Here is an 18,886-nt window from a genome sequence, read left to right on the forward strand (position 1 = left end):
CCCTGGACTCTTGGCCATGCCTTTCCAGCTTGTCACTTCTCCCTTCTTTGGTTTTGACAGTAAGGGAAGAAGGAAGGCGGGCACACAGCTGGAGAGGGGAGGTGGGGAGCGAGCTGCTTCCCGGGGCTGCGGTTCTTTCCCTGCCTTCTAGGAGAGCTGCTGTCTCAAAGTGCCACGCAGCAAACCCAGCTTTTGCCAGCCGTCCCTGGGGGTCCTTTTCTAGTTACGTGTCAATTATAAGGCAAGGGATGAAGGTGTATTTTTAGCCTCAGTATATTGTGATGTTTCTCTCCAAGATTGAGGATCAGAAAGTTATTGTAGGTGAGGGGTTTGTTAAAGAATAAAAGCAAAGCCCCAAGGATGGTTTTGCAAGTCCTGCTTTTTGATCTAGCACAAAACTTTGTTCAGACATTGGATGGTTTCTGTACGTTGGAGAGGCTAGAGGCTTGTGTTGTAAAGCTAGATCTCAAAATCCAGGGCAGAAGACAGGCTCGGCCCCTAGCCTGGCCCACCAGGCTCTGGGACTCATACAGCCATCGTAAAGTCCCCCATAAAGCAGGCAGAGGCACCCCACTCCTTGGCTTCGCGGGAGGCGGAGGGTGCATATGCGCAGAGGCCGTTTATTCTCTCCGTCCCGCAGCTCCGGTGCTGGGGTGCCGAGGGAGCCACCCAAGCACACGGAAGCGGCAGATGTGCCTGCCCTCCGAATTACTCCCGCGGGTGCTTAATAAAACCACGGGAATCGGAATTTTCTTCTCTTTTTATTAGTTACAAATGATTTTTTTCTCTCCTTTAAAGAATTCCCACCACCTGTTGCAGTCAGCCAGCAAGGTTTTGCTTTAAAAGCCCATCTTGCTCTTAAAAAGGGAGAGGGGAGCGCTGGGGTATTGCAGGAACCTTGAACCGCTAGAGTTTGCCTTTGGAGATTCACAGGGGAGGAGCAGGATCAGGGAGTGCTGTAGGGAGGTATTAAATGAGGCCCTTTTCTTTCTCTCCTTGTAGAGCATAAAAATGCCCAAGGCATAAATACTCTGTACAGATTACTCTTGGAACATTTAAATGTCTGTTCTGGTAATTTATAAAATGAGGGGGTGGGAAATGCCTTACACGAGGAAGAAAAGGGAGACCTTTACCGGCATCCAGCGCCTGTAACGGGGGAGTTGTTCTGTGCTGCTGTGGGAAGGGGGGGGGGAAGGTGGATTTATCTTGTGGATGCAGCAAAGCTTGAGTCCCTGGAGGTGTGGTGTGGCATCGGAGAGGCCGACTGCTCCCTCGGCGCCTCTTCTCTCCTTCCATGATGGGGAATATCTTGCTTTTTTCCTGCTGCTCTTGGTTGTGTTTGGGCTTAGAAGAGGGTGGGATTTTTTCAGGAACATGCATCATCTAGACTAAGGGAAATCTGGCTTTGGTTTTAATGAATTAATGGGAAAAAACATACTTACTCAGGGCAGCTGCTCCGAGCCTCCGGCAGCCTGACAGCTCTGGGGAGCGCAGGGTCTGTGGGAACAGCCCAGCTCTGAGCCAGCCTGCCTGCAAAACAAAGGGCTGGGGAGAAGTTTTTTAAAAACACAGGAACACCTACTGTCTGCAAGGGGTTATTCCGTAATTTTCCTTGCTTCCCATGTCTATATATGAAATAATGGGTGCTCTGTCCCTCCTGGCCTCATTTCTGTGTGTGGAGTGATCATAAGGTAGGGTGGGATAGTCCAGTCGCTTCCATTAGCCGTGAGCGTAGCCTGTAAGTAAACCACTATTGCTTGTGGTTTTCATGTGACAGTTATCCCACTGTGAGGTCCACACCCTGGCAGGGACCAGCGGTACCGTTTCCTATCTTCTGGGAACAAACACGTGCCTCTGTGTAGGATGAAGAGATGCTGTTGCAATTCAGTTAGATACCCAAGACAAAATGGGTATGGCTGGGAAAGTAAGAAGGCAGGGCAGAGGGATGAGGATGCTGCGCGCTGTTAACGTGCACCGCAGCCCAGGCAGACACGTTTGTTCTCTTCCGCAGTGCAGTGTCCTGGTCCTGCATTGCTCTGGCATAAGGGCCCTTGGTCCTCCGGCTTCATCTGTTGTCCCTGCTACAGTTGCCTCTGAGAGCTGAACAGGGCTTACCATTTCCCTTCTTGTTAGAGCAGAAAATTAGCGGAAAGGCAAAATGCTGGCTTTAGGATTAGTACCCTTACTTCAAGCCAAGGGAGGAGGAAGCTAAAATGGAGACGTGTTAAAAACAGATGCCCCTTCCATTTTGCCTATAATCGTGGTTACGTATCTGCGTAGGTTCCGCACTACTGATCGCACAAAGCAAATATAGGTCAATTCGCCGTTAGCGTGAGGAATCAGGAGGATGGTGTGCATTTTATTGCTTTCAGATATTTGGGCTAGAGGCTCTCATGCTGTCAGAGCTAAATCAAACTCTCAGCCAGTTTGCACACAACATATGTGATAGATTTTGCAAATGAATATGTGGGAGGAGGTGGTTCCCTGAAACTAACCGCTGGCAGCTTGGAGTGTTGTCCTCAAAACCAAAACCATATTGTGTCCTCAGAAACAAATCCAGTGGTACCAGAACTTGGATTCTGCCCACTGAGAGATGAGCCGTTTCATTTGTAATCATCGGATTGATTAACCGTTTTGGGCCCATTAGAACAAATGCATTTCTTAAAAGAAGGACTCCCGTCCCTGCGAGGATCTTGTACGTAATCTCCAGTTGGTTTAAGTTGAGCAAAGGCGCCTCAAACCATTGCTGAAAGGCTGAGTTGAGGACCCGTATCATCGCTACCACTTCTTTGCGAGCCTCTCTGGTGCGGAAGCTATAAACTGCTTCTAACCGTGCTGAGATTTCCTATCAGTTGCAAATACTTACTATTTATAAGCCTTGCCTCATGTAGAGGGCAGCACTCCTCCAGCCTGTGTGATCTGGAGTTGATGGGGAGCAAGTGGCTTTGGGTGGAGATACGAAGGCTCAATTCTGACTTCACAGAGAACTGCTTGCGGAGAAATACAGATATAATGAGTGAAAGATGTTGTCTGCTGTGCTGATGTGGAGTGGAAAGTCTCAAGAATTAGCTTGGACCCCACTTTCTTAATTTGCAAGAATCTGGGATTACAGGAATTTGCCAAACCCGAGTTGCTGCTTAGCACTGGGCTTCCGCTTGTTTGTGTTTCTGCTGTTTGGAAAAACTGTGACATGGAGAGGACTTGAAGGAAAAACTTACAGTGAATTCAATAGGATTGTTGGTACACATGGCAAACGTGTGAAAACAAGAATATGAATTATGAAGCAATTACTGTCTTGGAAAAGTTTCTGCCGGCTAAGCCCAGATACTTGCCTCGTTCTTCCACCCAATACTGAAATGAAAATGTGCAGCAGTTTTGTATGAAACAATTCCTGTGATTATCCTTACAGATGTCTGAGTCTCTACTTGTTTGCTGCCTAAGAGGGCAGGCAGTACTGTGGCAGTGCCTGCCCAGTTCCAGCTCGGAGGGTGACGTGGGGATTGTGGGAGCTGAGGCTCTGCCTGGGAAGTGGGAGAGGACAGAGCTGTGCGCTGCCAGGGCTCGAAGCAAACCCCTGCCACCAGGAAAGCCAAATACATCGGTTAGTCGGGCAATGAATGCTCTGCTGAACGACTCTCCCTCACTACCGTGAGTACTCCTCATGCATGTCAGAATCACAAGGGTCTTCCATGGCCTTGACAACCTGCAGCCGAAGGTGCTGCTTCCGTGCCGCAGCCATGTGGAAATCGTTGGGCTTATGCCTAAGAGTCATTGCAGGGCCACTACGGCGGCTGTAAGGGGACTCCAAGGAGTCAGCGGGAAGAGGAGTGTAGAGCAAACATTTGGGTTTACAAGTCTGGAGTTACTGTTTCAGGCTTTTTTGCACTTTGAGGCTGGCATTGCAGCAGTCCATGCACCATCCAGCACCTTCCAGCCTTGTAAGATTTCTTTCCACAGCCATAAACCCTCACGCAAGAAGAGATCCAGGAGCACCTTTTCATTAATAGGGTGTGATTCCATTGCAGTGCACAACACAATGTTCCTCTGTTAGATCTCACTAGTTGCCAGATCTTACATTATCCTCAAGCATATCTGGCACCAAAGTATTTCCAAAATTTCTACTGCCCATTGAGGAATTCACACTTCATCAAAGGAGAACGCTGGAAGGAGCTTCGCAGCTGCATTTCACACTCTGAGATCATGCTGAAGGCGTTTGCCTTCTGCAGTACAGCGAAGTATTATTTTCTTTTCCTTGTTGCATACCAAGCCGCTCTTCCTGTTCTGGAGGAAAAGCCAGTCATCCCTCGCATTTTCCTTCTTGAGCATGCTGCGAAGCTGTCCTTCACACGCTGTTGCCTCCTCAGAGTTTGTCTCCTGTTGAGCCAGGTGAGACGGAAAAGATTTTTCTAAAGATCTTGATGCAACATCTTCCAATATGGGGAGTGGAAACACTGGCAATTTCCCAAGGATTGAGAAGACAGAAACTGAAGAAAAGCTCCTCTATTGTAAAACTTCTATTTTCAGTAGCTAATACATGTGATTCAACACCGCATGTGCAACACAGTCCAGTTTTCTTAATCTTTATAGTGGGTGCATTTAAAGGAAGAGTGGACTTTTTCAGCCTTAAAAAGCAAAAGGCCATCTGTGGCTTCCTAATGCTGTTTACAAACCGTTCTTGCCCGTGCTGTGCTTGTCAGTAGCTGTACTTACTCATTGCTCACTCTGTGAACTAAAACGTTGAGGCAGCTCCTGACATGCTTCTTCCAGCACATCCTTTTGGAGTGAATATTTGGTTGCCATGGGGACCAAATCCAAAGGGCACACACCATTCACGGAAATGTTCCCTGATTAACAACTTGCAGCTTGTCCCTTAAATATTTTAATTATCCATGATGCAACTTGAAATGTTGTCAAATGTATTCAGTCTGTTAATTTCAATATCTCAGTTTTTCTTAAGATGCCATTCCAGCAGCTCTAGAGCTGGATTTGGACGGTGCAAATAGGAGTGAGACAGGAGACATCATTGCTCCTGAGCTCGCAGGAAAACCCTTCCAGCCTTTCTTCATCTTGACCCTGGATTCTCACAAAGTTAATGGAAAGAGGTGCTACTGCATAACTGCCAGGCTGCTTGGTAACAGCGAAACGTGTTGTTTTAGAGAAGTAGGAATGTGCTGCTACTAAATCTAAGCGAGGGATCTGCCTGGAAGGTGCCTCCTTGTGCCTGGGGGTGGGGAGGGAGGGCAGTGGGAGGCTGCACGGTATGGGGAGCTGCTGGTTGGAAAGCGCTGGCCCTGCTTGACAAGCACTGAATCTCAAGTTGTTTTCCCAAATTCTAAGCGAATTAGCACTGATGTGCCAGCAGTTACTGACCTGTGAAGGCTGGCCTTAACAAATAAATAAGTCAGGATTTTGTTAATTTGTGCGTGGTCAGGCACTCCTTTCAGTTCCTTTTTAGCAGAGACTAAGTCACTTTGCAGCAGAACTTTCCATTCTCACAACTCCAGCCATAACATCAGGTATGGAAGTTAGTCAAGTTACTGAGACAGTTTCTAAACAGTGTTGTTTGCCACCTGTTTATAGCTTGCAGTTCTGATGTTCCTGGGCCAGAAAAGCAGCTTTGGCACTTCAGCTACTGAACGCACACAGGCGCAACAGGTCTTTTTCTGCAGTCTTCTGACACCTAGCAAAGACCGCTGCAGACTTAAATACATTAGAAATTATTACTGCTGTCTTCGTTATCCCTAAAAATTTACATGCCAGAGTTTACCACCTCCTAAATAGAGTACGATGTGCTGAAACGTGGGTCAGGTAGGCACAAAGCATGTGGGGAAGGGGCAGGGTTTGTGGCTCCTTAGCTTTAGCACAACTCTACAGGTGAGCTTCGTTCCGTGGTATCACCAGTCCTCTCCACCAGAGCCACGCGTTCACTCTGCACCCGTTTCTTGCACATCCCTCTCGCCTGGCCCTGTGGAAGATGTTTACGGGCTGCATGGCCGGCTTGGCGGCACCGTTTTTCCCATGAAACAGGATCTGCCTCTAGCAGAACCTGTGGTAGCCTTCAGCTGAAACACGCTGCTGTTGCTCTTGTTAGATGAAGTTTGATGGCCTTTATGCTTGGATCTGAGGAGGCCACGTCCGTCACAGCTGGTTTCAAGTAAATCTGGATCCCCTTGCTGTTCTACACTGAAGCTCAGTGGGTGTGAATGGTGTCAATTAGGAGCCTAACAGAGCTTGGCCTTTGAGTTCTGGGGAAGGGGGATCCCACACACTGTTACAAGCAATTTTCTGCTCAAAGTAATACTCACTCGTTGATTTAAGTGGAGAGACGTGATTCTTTGTATCCTTATCTATAGACTCAGGAAGGGGTGAAAATGAAAGAGGATTCTTTCTCTTCAAAATTTTGGTTCACATAGGGCTCTCCTCTGCCCTGAAAAGCCAGTTCAAAGCCATATGCATCTATCCAGGGGCTGAACTTGGATGTGTGCGTTAAAGGGTCTGTTGTGTGCCTCTGTGTTTCCAGTAGAAAAGTTTGGAAAGCCAGCCAGGAGTACAGAATTTGCATGTGGTCGTCTAGAGACCAGAGGTGAGTTCTCGCTGAGCAGGTGGGTGTAGGGTGTTGGGTTTTGAGCTGATGTAGCTCACACAAGTAGCACGTGCCACATTCCAGAGAAGAGATCACGGCACAACTTGATCTTTCTAACTCCACTTACAATCTCTGACCTTTAGGGAGGAAGAATACTGTTTTCTAGGCTTTTTCTGCCTCTGCTGCAGTGGGGAATAGATAATATCTCTCCCTCCCTTTTGTAAAAGCTGTTTGTGTGTCTGGTGGCGAGAAGCCACGGTGAGATCCCAGCAGTAGCGCTGCCCCTCTACCTGCTCGTGTTCTTGCGTTGCCTGATTTGGTGTCATTGCTCCGTGCGTATGCCAAGCCTTGGCCAAGGCTGTTTCGACACAGCCAACACTGAGCCGGTGAGAGGAAGAAGCAGGAACGTGACACCCCTCATAGAGAGGAGCCAGTGCCCGCAGCCTGAAGGGTACGGTATGAACTCATCTTGATTAGCTTTAATGGCGTGGGTCCATCATCACTTAATTGGCTGCCAATAGTTTCCCTAATGAAGGAAGATGGATGGCGCTCGGGGCCTTGCTTGAAGGGGCTGGCCGGTCAGAAGCAAGGATGCATGCAGAAATACGGCTCTCACCTGGAAGGGACATGGGAGCTAAGCTGCACAGCGGCACTGAGCGCGGACGGTTCCTCTTCTCCTTACATCAGGACAAGCATCAGTTACCTTCCAAGGCAGAGATGGGAATTTCTGTGACCCTGCGTACGCTTGGCTGGTTAGGGTAATCATCTCCTGTTCCCAGCAGAGATGATCTGGTGTTTGAGAATGTTCTTTCTTGCCTTTTTTCTGGTTTTGGTTAGTGAGTGTGCTTTCTCAGCCAGCCACTGACTTAACTTCTCCAGGCTGGAAGGTCCGAAAGGTCATTCGCACTCCTCCGGAACAGTCTCACTTTCTGATTTTACTTTAAATGATTCTTTGGGAATTTGGAGTTCTCTGATGTCATTAAAAAAAAGAAAATCAAAACCTTCATAAGACTGTGCAGATGAAACAAAATTGTTGTCTTAGCCCACACAGGGTATTATGCAGTCTGGCAGATCCCTTCCTTGTAGCAATAAGAAAAGGATTTGGCATTTAACCTCTTGAAATTAAACCAGAGTGTGAACTTCAATAGTTCAATCTTATCAGGGCTTTGCTAGAATAACAAATTGTGAAAAAATGTAATCGCGTCTCCAATGTGACCTTGGCAGATCTGCCTCTGTGATGTGAGAGAGATTAGGTAACTCTAAGCAGATGTCTGTTTATTTTGAAAATAATAGTTATAAAATCTTTTTTTTCCCCAGTTTGTTTGCGCTGCCTGTGGAGGATGTGACAGAGAGAATTGTGGTCTGCATGGCGCACTCTGTAACAAGCTGCTCTGTTATGCTGAGCAGTAATTGCTCGTGGAGGTTTGAGTTATTGATCTATTGGTGGGGGTTCAATTTCAGCGTAAAGACCTGTGTTCATGATTTAATTGGAGTGATTAATAACTCACTCGCAGGCTAGATGGGAATCGATACGATTTCAGACAGCAAAAGTAGTGCATTTTCTCCCGTAATGTAGTAGTTGGTGGTTTATTATTTGCCCCCGTTTGCCTAAAATCATAAGATTCCTCGGTATATAGCAGGTTTGTCTGTGTAAAAGCTTACATTTGGAGTTGAGCATTTGTGCTTGCTTGCTTTCCTGTGTTAGCGGGAGTGATTGTCTTTCTAATGGCTCGTTTACCTTGTTGCTTGTCTGTCAGTTGGGTTAGGTGTACAATATGCCATCACACACAACAAAAAACAGAACAAAACAAGACAAACACACCTTCAGTAACTAACTACAAGAAGCTTTAGTTACGTTTTGTGGCCGTGGCAATAGAGTGGCTCCTGCGTCACTGGTTTTTAGGCACCCGGCATCTGCTTAGGAGCAGCGCTGAAGAGATTTAACCCTGCAGCGTTTGATCCACCATTATAGCCCTAGATTAAAAGCCTGTATGAAACTTTCAATCTCATTACAACGCCAGCATCCACAGTAGGTGCTTTAGCTGCAAATCCCGTTTCAGCTTTGCATTGAAATGTTGCCAGAAGCAGCATTGCTAGGAAAATGCAGTGTGACTTACTTTGGGGGGATTTGAATGGTGATCCTCCTTCTTTATGCTCTGGCCCCAATCCTTGTGTTTGGCACCCATTTTCATTCAGCTCCCGCAGCTTTGGAGTGTCGTCATGCATGCTTACAGCTAACATGCCTGGATAGAGCATGGAAAGCTCCCAAATCTCTAGGAAAAAAACATGCTATTAAAGAACCATAAAGCAGCAAATCAGCGTCAAGTCCATAGGTCTTAATGCTTTTGCTCTCAGTTTCTAAGGGGAGGGGGTGAAATCTTTCTCTGCTGCAAGCTTTCACAACAAAGGCTCTTATCTACGTAGCTGGCTAAGGAAAGTGTTTAGCATAGTGGTTTTGAATCTTCTTTTTGATTTGCAGAGTCCAATAAGCTTTCTGGTGGGAGTGCGGACTCCTATACGGCAAATTAATCCTAATGGCAATAGACCTTTTCTTTCTAATTAACATTCTCAGGCATCTCGATATGTACATGAGCTGCAAACTGAAAATACTGATCTGGATGGAAGTGTTTTAATTTTAAATAAATCACCCTTTAGGAAATCTCTCCTACCAGTCCTTGAAAGTACCAGGGTAAATGTAAATTTGCCACACCTGAGTTTTCAATTGGGTGAGAAACTGTAACTGTACTGAGAGGGTAAGGACCGGGCTGGCGTGGTGGGTGCAGGGCTCTGGGGGTGGTCGGGGCACCCCGAAGCCCTCGGCTGCATCAGCGTGGCTGGGGTGGTGGTGACCGACACACGGACAGAGCCGGCGCTGGGGAGCACCCAGGGACCGTGCGGGCGTAAGAGGAGCGAGGAGCTCTCTGTGCTCAGGGGAGCTCCTAACATGGAAATCGTGGAGCACGTCAACCCTGCACTCTCGGGAGTCGTTGGCTTTGCGTTAAAAACATGAGGTGCTTTCCTTGTCGCGACGTTACAAAAATGACTTGAAGATATTTTACTTTTAAACTTGGGTGCTTCAGAAGGGGAGGGGGAAGACACCCTTGGAAGTTAATTCTGAGGACCAAGCTGACAGCTTTTTGCCACTGTTGCTTTCTTCTAGGTTGAAAAGCTGAAGGCTTGTTACAGCCCCAGCATACAGCAATCTAGCAGGTTAAATGACTTGGGCAACACAGTTTATTAAAACTGGCAAGTGCTCGCTCCAGTTCTCTTCCTGATAGTCAAGGCTGTCTGGGAGAGTAATTGGTAGTGGCAGCTGTTGGGAGGGTATTTCAGATTGCAGCAAGACGATTTGACTTGACAGACAGCTCTGTACAAACGCACTGAGTGATAGGGGCTGAATCCAGAGCGGGGTGCGGAGGAACTTCCCGCTGAAGGCCGCGGCGGCTCTCGGGGACGGGCTGGGGGAGCAGCGCCGCGGACAAAGGCCTGCTCCCCCGCACGCAGGCGGCGGCGCTCGGCAGCGGGTTCAAAGCCGGGCGTGAGGGTTGGTGCTTACGCTCGGCTTACTTGGCTTCCTTTGCCCTGTGAGAAGACACTGCAGTTATTTGTGGGAAACCCACCAGAGGCCTGTGGTGTTCTGAAGAGCCCGTGTCACAGAAGAGCGGTTTTTGACACGACCTAACGTGTGCAGTTCGCCGCTGTCATGAGGGAAGTTTGGCCTTTGCTTCGCTATAAAGTTAAAAATGGTTTACGTTACACACCAGGGAGCCTTCCAGACGGTGGTTTTACGTGCAAGTCCCAATCTTTATTCCTTATCTTAAGCTGATTTGCATTAAAATGGGTGGAGGAACTTGGTGTCCATATGTTGGATGGCTCTGTGTTGTGGCTCTGCTTGCCTTACCTTTGCAGGCCAAGCTAATAGTCTAATGTCCTAAATAGTGCCACCCTCCTAAAACGCAATGAAAAAGCCGTCCATATAAAAGCAAATCCAGCTGAGGATAAAGAATTAGCACTTAAATATTCATTTTCACTTGTATGCACTCTGGCAGCATCAGTGCTATCATAGCCAATGCAAAATGCTTTATTCTCTCGTGTGCTTATATATGTTGCATATCCACAATACATTATGCAGCACTCTAAAAGCTCAATTTAAAAAAAAAAAAAAAGGTATGCTGAAGTTCATTGAATACTCTCCTTCAGTTATTTCTTCGTTTTGACCTAATGCTGTAAAATCGCGCTCTTCTGTACTCATTCCCCGTGCCAATGATTCAAAACTCATCTCTGGGACTCATCAACCAACCCTGAAATACTCCGCTTCTTGCCACATATGTCCGTGTAATTCCTGTGGTGATGCTTTTGCAGTGTTTCTTGCTGGAATTATAATATGGAGCAGGGTTCATCATAGCCAGCCTGGCTTACGTCGGTTTTCAAGGATGTGTACAGGGTGGACAGATAGGCTGCAGATGGTGGTTGTTGTGTTTCTTGGGAAATTGCCATTGGTAAAGATGTCATTGATGGATGTAGGAGAGGAATTTCTTTCTCACATCACCCCATCACCCTTGCTGTTTGAATACAACAAGGGAGACTGCAGAAAGACGTCTGAATGACTCCACTTTTTTTTCAAGAGACAAAGGAAAGGCATGCAAGCAAGATTAGATTATTTCCAATCACATTGTACGTGTGTTGACAGTCCCCTTTCAGCAGCAACCAGCAGCTTGCAAAGAGCAAGAGGCAGGGCTGGAACTGCTGTTGCCCCAAGTACTGTTTGTACAACACAGTAACTGCTTATTGGAGTTCTCAAAGCAGCCTTTACATGTTTAATCCCTTGCACTTGAGCTACTCTTAATCAGCTTGAAAGCAAATTCCTGTAACAGAAAGGTTTAATTTGTGTCTGGGACTTTCTGTATTGTATTTAGCCTGCAACGCTGTGTAGTTACACGCTGGCAAGCATGTCACCCTGTGCAGCCATGGGGACGGGGAGTCCGTGTTTATTCCAATCACAGATTTTGAAGTCACTGAAATTTCTTATTGGGTCCATGCTGATGGTCATCTTTCAGGTTCAGGTAACTCCTTCTGAAACACACTTTTTGCAGCAAATTCAACTGCAGTTGACTTCAGGGCTTCTCTTAAACATCAGCTCTTGTTTCTACAGATTTCCAGCAGCAGTAGCTAAAGCTCTCTATGCTTATAAAAGTTCTTTAAAGTTTTCATCTTTACCAGGTTAGACTGGAATGGGTTGTCGCCCAAGACACAGCGAGGCTGAAATTTTGCAACACTCCAAATGACAAATTAGTTGATCAAGAAGGCAAGAATTACTAATCCCAAATTGTTGTTATTTTTCTTGTTAGAGCAGTTTCAGTCCTTTCTTCCCCGTCTCTCGCACTCAGTCATCATTCATCCCCATGCAATCAAGACATGTTTCACTGTCTGTTCATTTAAGAAAACCTCTCAATGGAAGACGTCCAAAGTGGTTGGTTAGAAAATAAACAAAGTTGGCATGCTGAAAAGGGGTAGCGCTCTGCATGGTGGAGAATGGCAGATGTGATCCAGCCTTCCCATAGCATGGCTGAAACATGAATCATTGCAAATGTCAGATTTCCTGTGAAGGGACGAGCTGAACTGACATGCGTTCAGGTTTAATTAAGGTTGAATTATTGGAGCTGACTGTCAAGTCTTAGGCAAATTGGCTCAGCCTGTTATCATTAAGCATGAAAATTACTCTAGGACTTGGTAAAAATAAACACATTTTTGCCTCTAGAACATTGTGATGTGGTCTGGTGGGTCTGTGCTTTTGTTGGGGCAGTTACGCTCAGTTCCGTGGGCCCATCTGCTCAGTAGGACTAGATTAGGAGCCGAAACACAGAAACTTCTTGCAAGGATCCAGCTTGCACAAAAGGGAATATTTGGTTTCTTTCCTTGGGAGATTTCCATATGCAACCAGAAGTCAGCCCGGTCAATTGGAAGGAACTTGGGCGTACAAGAGTATAGTTCCCTTAGGAGTGACATTCGAGCATCCGACAGAGAAACCGCAGAGGTTGAGATCCTGATCAGAATGGGCAACATCTCTCGTTAAAATCATTAAAATTAACTTTCTGAGGGATTTCAGGGAAGGGAGCTCAGAGACTTTCAGGTGAATGGAGGGGAAAGTCTTGAATTGGAGATTGTTGTGATGGGTATCATGATAAGGATCTTGTTCGGTACCTAAGAAAAGAGGTAGTTATAGCCTTCAAAATCCATCGTTTCTTTGGTTGCACGGGGAAAATGTCCTCAAAATTGTCAGGTTTCTGGAGACCTGGAGTTTGGTTAGCTGTTGACTGGGTATTAGAAACAGGCCCTGAACAGGTAGAAGTAAGTGTTGGTAGAAAAGGGTGAAAGGAAAGAAAGAAACGAGGACATGTGTGTGTTTGTTCTTCGGTGTCAGAATGCACAGTCATGGCACGGCCCTGCATGGTGTTAGCTGAAGTGAAGGGTCTTAAGTCTTTGCTTAGAAATGCCGTTTGTTCTAGTGCTCCTAGAGTAGTGAGACACACGGATAAGGTGTGTTTCCATTTGGGCATCTGCTTTCCATTTTGTCCAAATCTATTTTGCCAGAGACTTCAGCGAAACACCTACATGTGGGAAGAGTTTCCGTTTCAGAAGGTTTGACTTTCAAACATGAGGCAGGTCGCAGTGCCTGGCATCACTGTCTTCCTGTAATTTCTCCCTATGGATTGTCCTGCCTTTGTTCTCGTGTGGTTCCCTTCCCTTCACCTGTTGCAGTTTACCCTCAAGTGAGCCACATGAAGCAGCTTCTCTCTCTTGCGCTGTGTTGCAGGCATGAGAAGGGGAAACAGCAAAGCCACCAGCACACCAGGGTTCATGCACCATCCTGCCCGCATGGCGGCTGGGAGGGCTTGGGGATTTGGCTGTCTCTCACATGCTTCTCCTTGCTCGCCCGTGAATTCACACCATCTTTCCCTTCTCAGTGCTTTTGCTCAACGTGGCTACAAAAGTAGAGAAGATGGTCACACTCAGGCCTGTAGCTTTTCCAGAGGGGGGCAAGGGGGAGGAAGCATCTGGGTATTTTCATTGTTGTCAAGAATGAAACACCAAAACATTTCAGTACTGCAATCTGAGAGATGCAAGTTGGCAGCAGAAGTTAGTCATGTACCCCTAGTACTAACTAATACAACCAGGCTGGCTGGTCAGCTCAGTCAACAAGGGAGCATGAGCTTTTGCTTTGAGAAACTGCAAATGAGAACTAATGCTAAAACCACAGGGAATCAATAGCTGTACATAAAACTGGTCAAACAGCAGCTTTTAATGTGGGACTTCATTGATTTGTTTTGGATCTAATTGACTTTTTACTCAACTAACTTTTGTGGTGCCGGTGTGTTTTGAATATATACCATTAGTCTACATTGCCTATAATTACACAATATGAAGTTTAACTCTGTAGGAGGAGGCCTGTTGGATGGAAGGAGGTAATAGACTCTCAGGAAACCTATGGTCAGGAATGAAACCCAATTGCTTTTAATGGGTAGCTCCTGAGAAACAGTGGGATCTACAGCTGCAAATACACTTCCTCCAAAATGCACAGCGTGGGGACCCCTGGCTTGACAAGTCAATGACAATTTTTCAATTGTTAGTAATAAAATCTGAGGAAAAGTTACAAACACAGGTGGCATTGCAAAAAATAACGGTGCACAAGAGCGATGAGAATTTGATTTCAGAAATAAATTCTTTGCCACTCTAACATTGGAACCAAGTCTAGTTCCATCTCAGAACCAGAGTACCTGTGATGCATGAACTCATATTTGAAAAAGTAGTTCACTGAAATGAGAGTTGGCCTTATATTTGTTGTAGGGAATAATTTAGGACCTCCAGAGGTGTCAAACCTGCAAAGATATATAAGGTGCTGGAAAGTACAGGGTTGATCGTACTTGCTGGCAGCCAGAGCACTGGTGTTTGGAAAGGCTTCTGTTCCTGTGATTTGTGGGACTGAGGCCACTAGTTCTCAGACTTCTTCAGCTGATAAACAGAGAGTTCATATGTTTCCATTTGTTCTCTTTTCACATTCTGAATTTATATGTATGTAGTGATGGATTGATTGATTGATTGATTGACTGACTGACTGAAGGAAACGGTGCAATGGTGAGGGTGCAAGCAGAGCCAGAAGCAGTGTGGGAAACTGCCTTTTATCTCAAGGAAGGAGATGCCTTCACCACATGGGCATTTTTTGTACAGAAAGTGAGCTGGGATGCTACAGGCTCTGATTCATCGCTGTCCTCCTCTCATCTAACGCCAGCGTGGTGGCGCTCAAGTCATCGAAGCAGCAGCAGTGCTGCTTCGCATAGGCTCTGGCCTCGCATAGGCTGCGTTCGCCTGGTTAGAGCGTCCGCATGGCCAGAATTAGCTCGTGGTGTGTTGTGTGTTATTTCCACACCTCCTACATCAGGAACTGCCTCAGTCCTTTGATGAGACGGGAAAATTTCAAAGGTGGAATTTGTTAGTGAGGGTGTTAGGAGTGTGTTAATGAGCGTAGGTAGCATCTCTTGCATGTCCGCAAGCCAGCTAAATGCAAACGGCTCCCAACACGTTCTGGTGGATAATAAAAGTATGTATCCTAAAAGTCAGAAGTGCTGTGTGTGCACGTGAAACACATGGACAACACTAGTTCTCGTAACCCGTGAACAGCTTTTCTTGTAATTATGGGTATATGTGCACTCAAGGATACACAGATTATGTCGAAAGGGGAGTTACAGTGGGAGTTGAATCACATTCATGTTGGTCCTCTCAGTTGGCTTCGACCTTTTGGATAGTTGTCTCTGACCTGCTTGATCTGAAATATCTGTCCTTTCCTCCCTTTTTCCTTTCCAGCTTTTTAACCCTTTGGGCTGCTTTGTTTAGCTTAATTTGGAAAAAAAGGAAATACTTGGCATCATAGAAGGAGCAATTCCATTTGGAGTTCTCACCATGGGTGCATTTTGCAAGGTTGCAGCATTCCTGATAGTTTTGACGTGCCGTGCATACAGGTGTGTGCAATACTTAGGGTGAGCAGGACAACACTTGGGTGCTCACCGCACTTCTGACTGGATTTTTCCAGCCTTCTCTGTTCTGTTCTTCCCCACAAGTGTGTGGCCAGGGAATGGCAATGTCACAGCTTCGCTGCAGAACTGCCCCATCCTTTGCTACACAAAGATCCCGGGTAGCCTCCTCCCTAGAAGCCAGGTGGGGTTATCATTAATGGTCCGTGCTTGGGTCACAGTGCGTTGTAGCTGGAGTTGAGCCTAAACACAATGTAGATGAAAGAGCACCAAGAAAATGAAATGTCTTAATGATCAGGCTTGCGTTCATGAGTTCACTATCAGCCTTAAAACTTATATTGAGCAGGAAATACTGTAGCAGCAACTTGAGACACATTCACACTCCTACTGTACGTAACCTTGGGAATCTGTAGAAGTCACAAAGCTATATGTTCTTTGTAGCATGCGTTCATTTAGTGACTGCTAAGTCTCTTACACATGTGCTAACAAGCACTGTAGACTGGCCAGTCAAGGGCAGCGGAAGGACAGACACACAAACACACATCCATCTTGTAGCAGCAGTGCTCCCACGATGCTCCCACGAGCTGAAACATGACTTGTTTTTCTCAGGCATATGTTCTACCAAGTGGCGAAACAAACGCAGACATTTCAGCATGTGCTTTGTTCTTTTTCTCCTTGCTCCATAAGGTCCCACCTTGAATGACAAGCCAGAAGTGAAAGCAGCCAATGTCCCAAAGGTGTCTGGGCTAGAGCGGAGCCGGGAACTGAGCACCGACGTGCCCTTCGCCCTGCCTATCCCCAGCCCCCAGCCAGTAGCTGCCGTTGTGACTTCTACTTCCTCAGCGCCCACGTCAAGCGCCAGAGCAAGCCCACTGTTGAAGAAGGAGCCAGTGATTTCAGCACCAGCACCACCAAGGCTCACGCCTCAGCCGCAGCCTCGGCCACAGTCACAACCTCAACCTCGGCCGCAGTCGCAGCCTCAGTTAATACCTGAGCTTCGGACCCAGCCTCCGAGTCACATCCCTCCACCTCTCAATTACCAAGTGCATCACCAGGTGGCCCACAACGGACTCAATAATATCAGGTAGGGGAAAGGGATACTCGTGTCATCTTTATGCTACTGCTGGGCTAAAGCTGGTTTCAAACGGGATAGCAATTGCTGGGAGGTGAGACGAGAGCACTCTTACTGTCTGTGTAAGATGCTCCATGTTTTGGACACTGGACTTTCCGTGCTGGCTCCGCAGGCTGGATTTTCCAGCAGTGATGCATAACTGCGTTTGAAACATGGGGATCAATGCTCCCTTTCTGGAGAAAGGCATGTGTAACTGCGGGGTAAACTTCCTTTACGTGCAGTTTCTAGTGGAGTTTTACACTGCCTTGTCCGAGCTGGCTAGTTCTTGCCCTGGAAATTTAAGGTGGTTTGAGTTTGAGCGATTCCCTTCTTTCATGTTCAGAAAGACTTCCATTGAAGCAGGTTTGTTCATGGTTATCAGAGGTTTTTTGGTTCACCAGCATCAAAAGAGGGATATCTATATTGGAAAACGCTATGTCCTTTAGAATAGAGCTCCCATGTAGGCTGAGAAATCTGCTTCAATCTGACATGTGCAGATCTAGCAGGAGGCTTAGCTTCGCTGTTTAAATTGCCTCCATCCAGTAAGTAGGATGTGTGAAAATGGTGTGGCTAAAACATATCCAGAGAAAAGAGTTTAGCCAGTCAACTGGAACCTGTGTAGTCTTTTTGATGGTACAAAAAACATGCCTCGCCTCCCAAACCAGAACTAGGCTAGTTTAAACAAGATGAGAAAACTGATTTAAAACATAATATTTGGCTGCACAAGGGTCAAAATATCAATACAGAGAGCTGCCATTAACGTGTATTTCATAGTATCCTGCATACTTAGGCTCTGTTGTGGTTTTACCCTGGAAATTCCACCATGGTATAAATGATTAATAATATTTCAAACTATTCAAGATATCTCAGAGTTTTAGATTGCAACAAATAGTTGGCATTGTGGGAGTTACACTAAATACTAACTGCAGCGATAGCGCCTTTCACCCCACAAAACTTAGATCACTTGCAGTGGAGTGATAGCAATAGAAGGAGGAGATGTAAAATACAGAATTATTATGAGAAAAATTGATTAATGTGGTGTGCGTTTGCATGCTTGTGTGAACATAACTACACAGCATGCACAGCAGATACAACCTGGTCCCAAAGTCACCCACACTATGCAACTCTGTGTGCCCAGAGCAACAGAGAAAAGGAATTGGAGTAAGCACGTCTATGATCACAAGGACGCACATGGCCACTGCAGGGTCATCAGAGGCTAAATGAAGGTGCAAAATCCAGCTGCCTCTGCGGCCTTCATCGGTATCTCCTAGATAGCTCTGAGGATTGTAACTCGCTCAAGCACCAGAGGAAATGTCACTCCCGAGCGCCCAAGCCCTGTCCTGCCCTGTCGGAGAGGTTCATTAAGAACCGTTACTGCCTTCATTGCTGTTAAGAACAAAAACATAAGCTTGGGGAGATCAGTGTTACATAGTTGTGTTGTTTCTGGTAGTGTATTTCTTGTACCGTTTCAGCCTTGTAACACACTCTCTCTCTCTGTCTCTCTCTCCCCTCTTCCCCTCATCTTTTTTCTCTCTGCAGCCGGAGCAGCAGTGCTAGCAGTGCAACAAGCATCAGCCTCCCGAAACACCTTCCCCTCTCTCCCCAGATTCCTCCGCACCATTCCTCCGGCCCGGCTCTGCCCCTCTCCATCTCTAATCTTGCTACCTCGCACTTCTCTCTCAGATCGCAGGCCCAACACCAGCACCATCCGGCCATGTTCGCCACCCCACCCACGCTGCCACCTCCACCAGCGTTACCTACCAACAGCCTCGTGATACCGGGTCACCCTGCGGGTAGGTTCCCTTCTTCTTCCAGGGCTGATCCCCCATGCATGCACTGGAGGGTGTTGAGTGATGGGCTGGCTGGTGGGCAGGTAAAATGAAGTGACGCAGACCCCTCCGTGGGCAGTGTGTGCTGGAGCTGTGAGAGTGCTCGTGAAACAGGTAGGAGACCTGGGCGTGCTTTACCGGATGAGAGATTGTAGAGACAGCACTGCAGCTTCCTATCAGAAGTCTTCGAAACAAATTTTCCCAGAAAAGAAAATCTCCTTTTCAGGGCGTGAGTTGTGCAGTGTGGCATTTCACAGCCATCAGACATTTTCTGGATTAACAAAGGACTGCTGTACAGTCTGCCATTCTCCCCTTCTTTCTCCCCACTCTAACGAAA

General features: G+C 46.7%; 1 protein-coding gene across 21 annotated transcripts in view; it reads left to right on the top strand.

The window, feature by feature from the left end:
- Positions 1 to 18,886, top strand: part of FBRSL1 (fibrosin like 1) — a 555,176-nt gene that overhangs the window by 509,933 nt on the left and 26,357 nt on the right. For all 21 annotated transcript variants that reach the window (XM_064466507.1, XM_064466515.1, XM_064466498.1 and 18 more), the window contains 2 exons: positions 16,297 to 16,693; positions 18,260 to 18,513. In XM_064466507.1, coding sequence (XP_064322577.1) covers positions 16,297 to 16,693; positions 18,260 to 18,513 — 651 coding nt within the window. The remainder of the gene's footprint in view (positions 1 to 16,296; positions 16,694 to 18,259; positions 18,514 to 18,886) is intronic.

Source organism: Phalacrocorax carbo, chromosome 15 (assembly GCF_963921805.1).
Source record: "Phalacrocorax carbo chromosome 15, bPhaCar2.1, whole genome shotgun sequence".
Taxonomy (NCBI): Eukaryota; Metazoa; Chordata; class Aves; order Suliformes; family Phalacrocoracidae; genus Phalacrocorax; species Phalacrocorax carbo.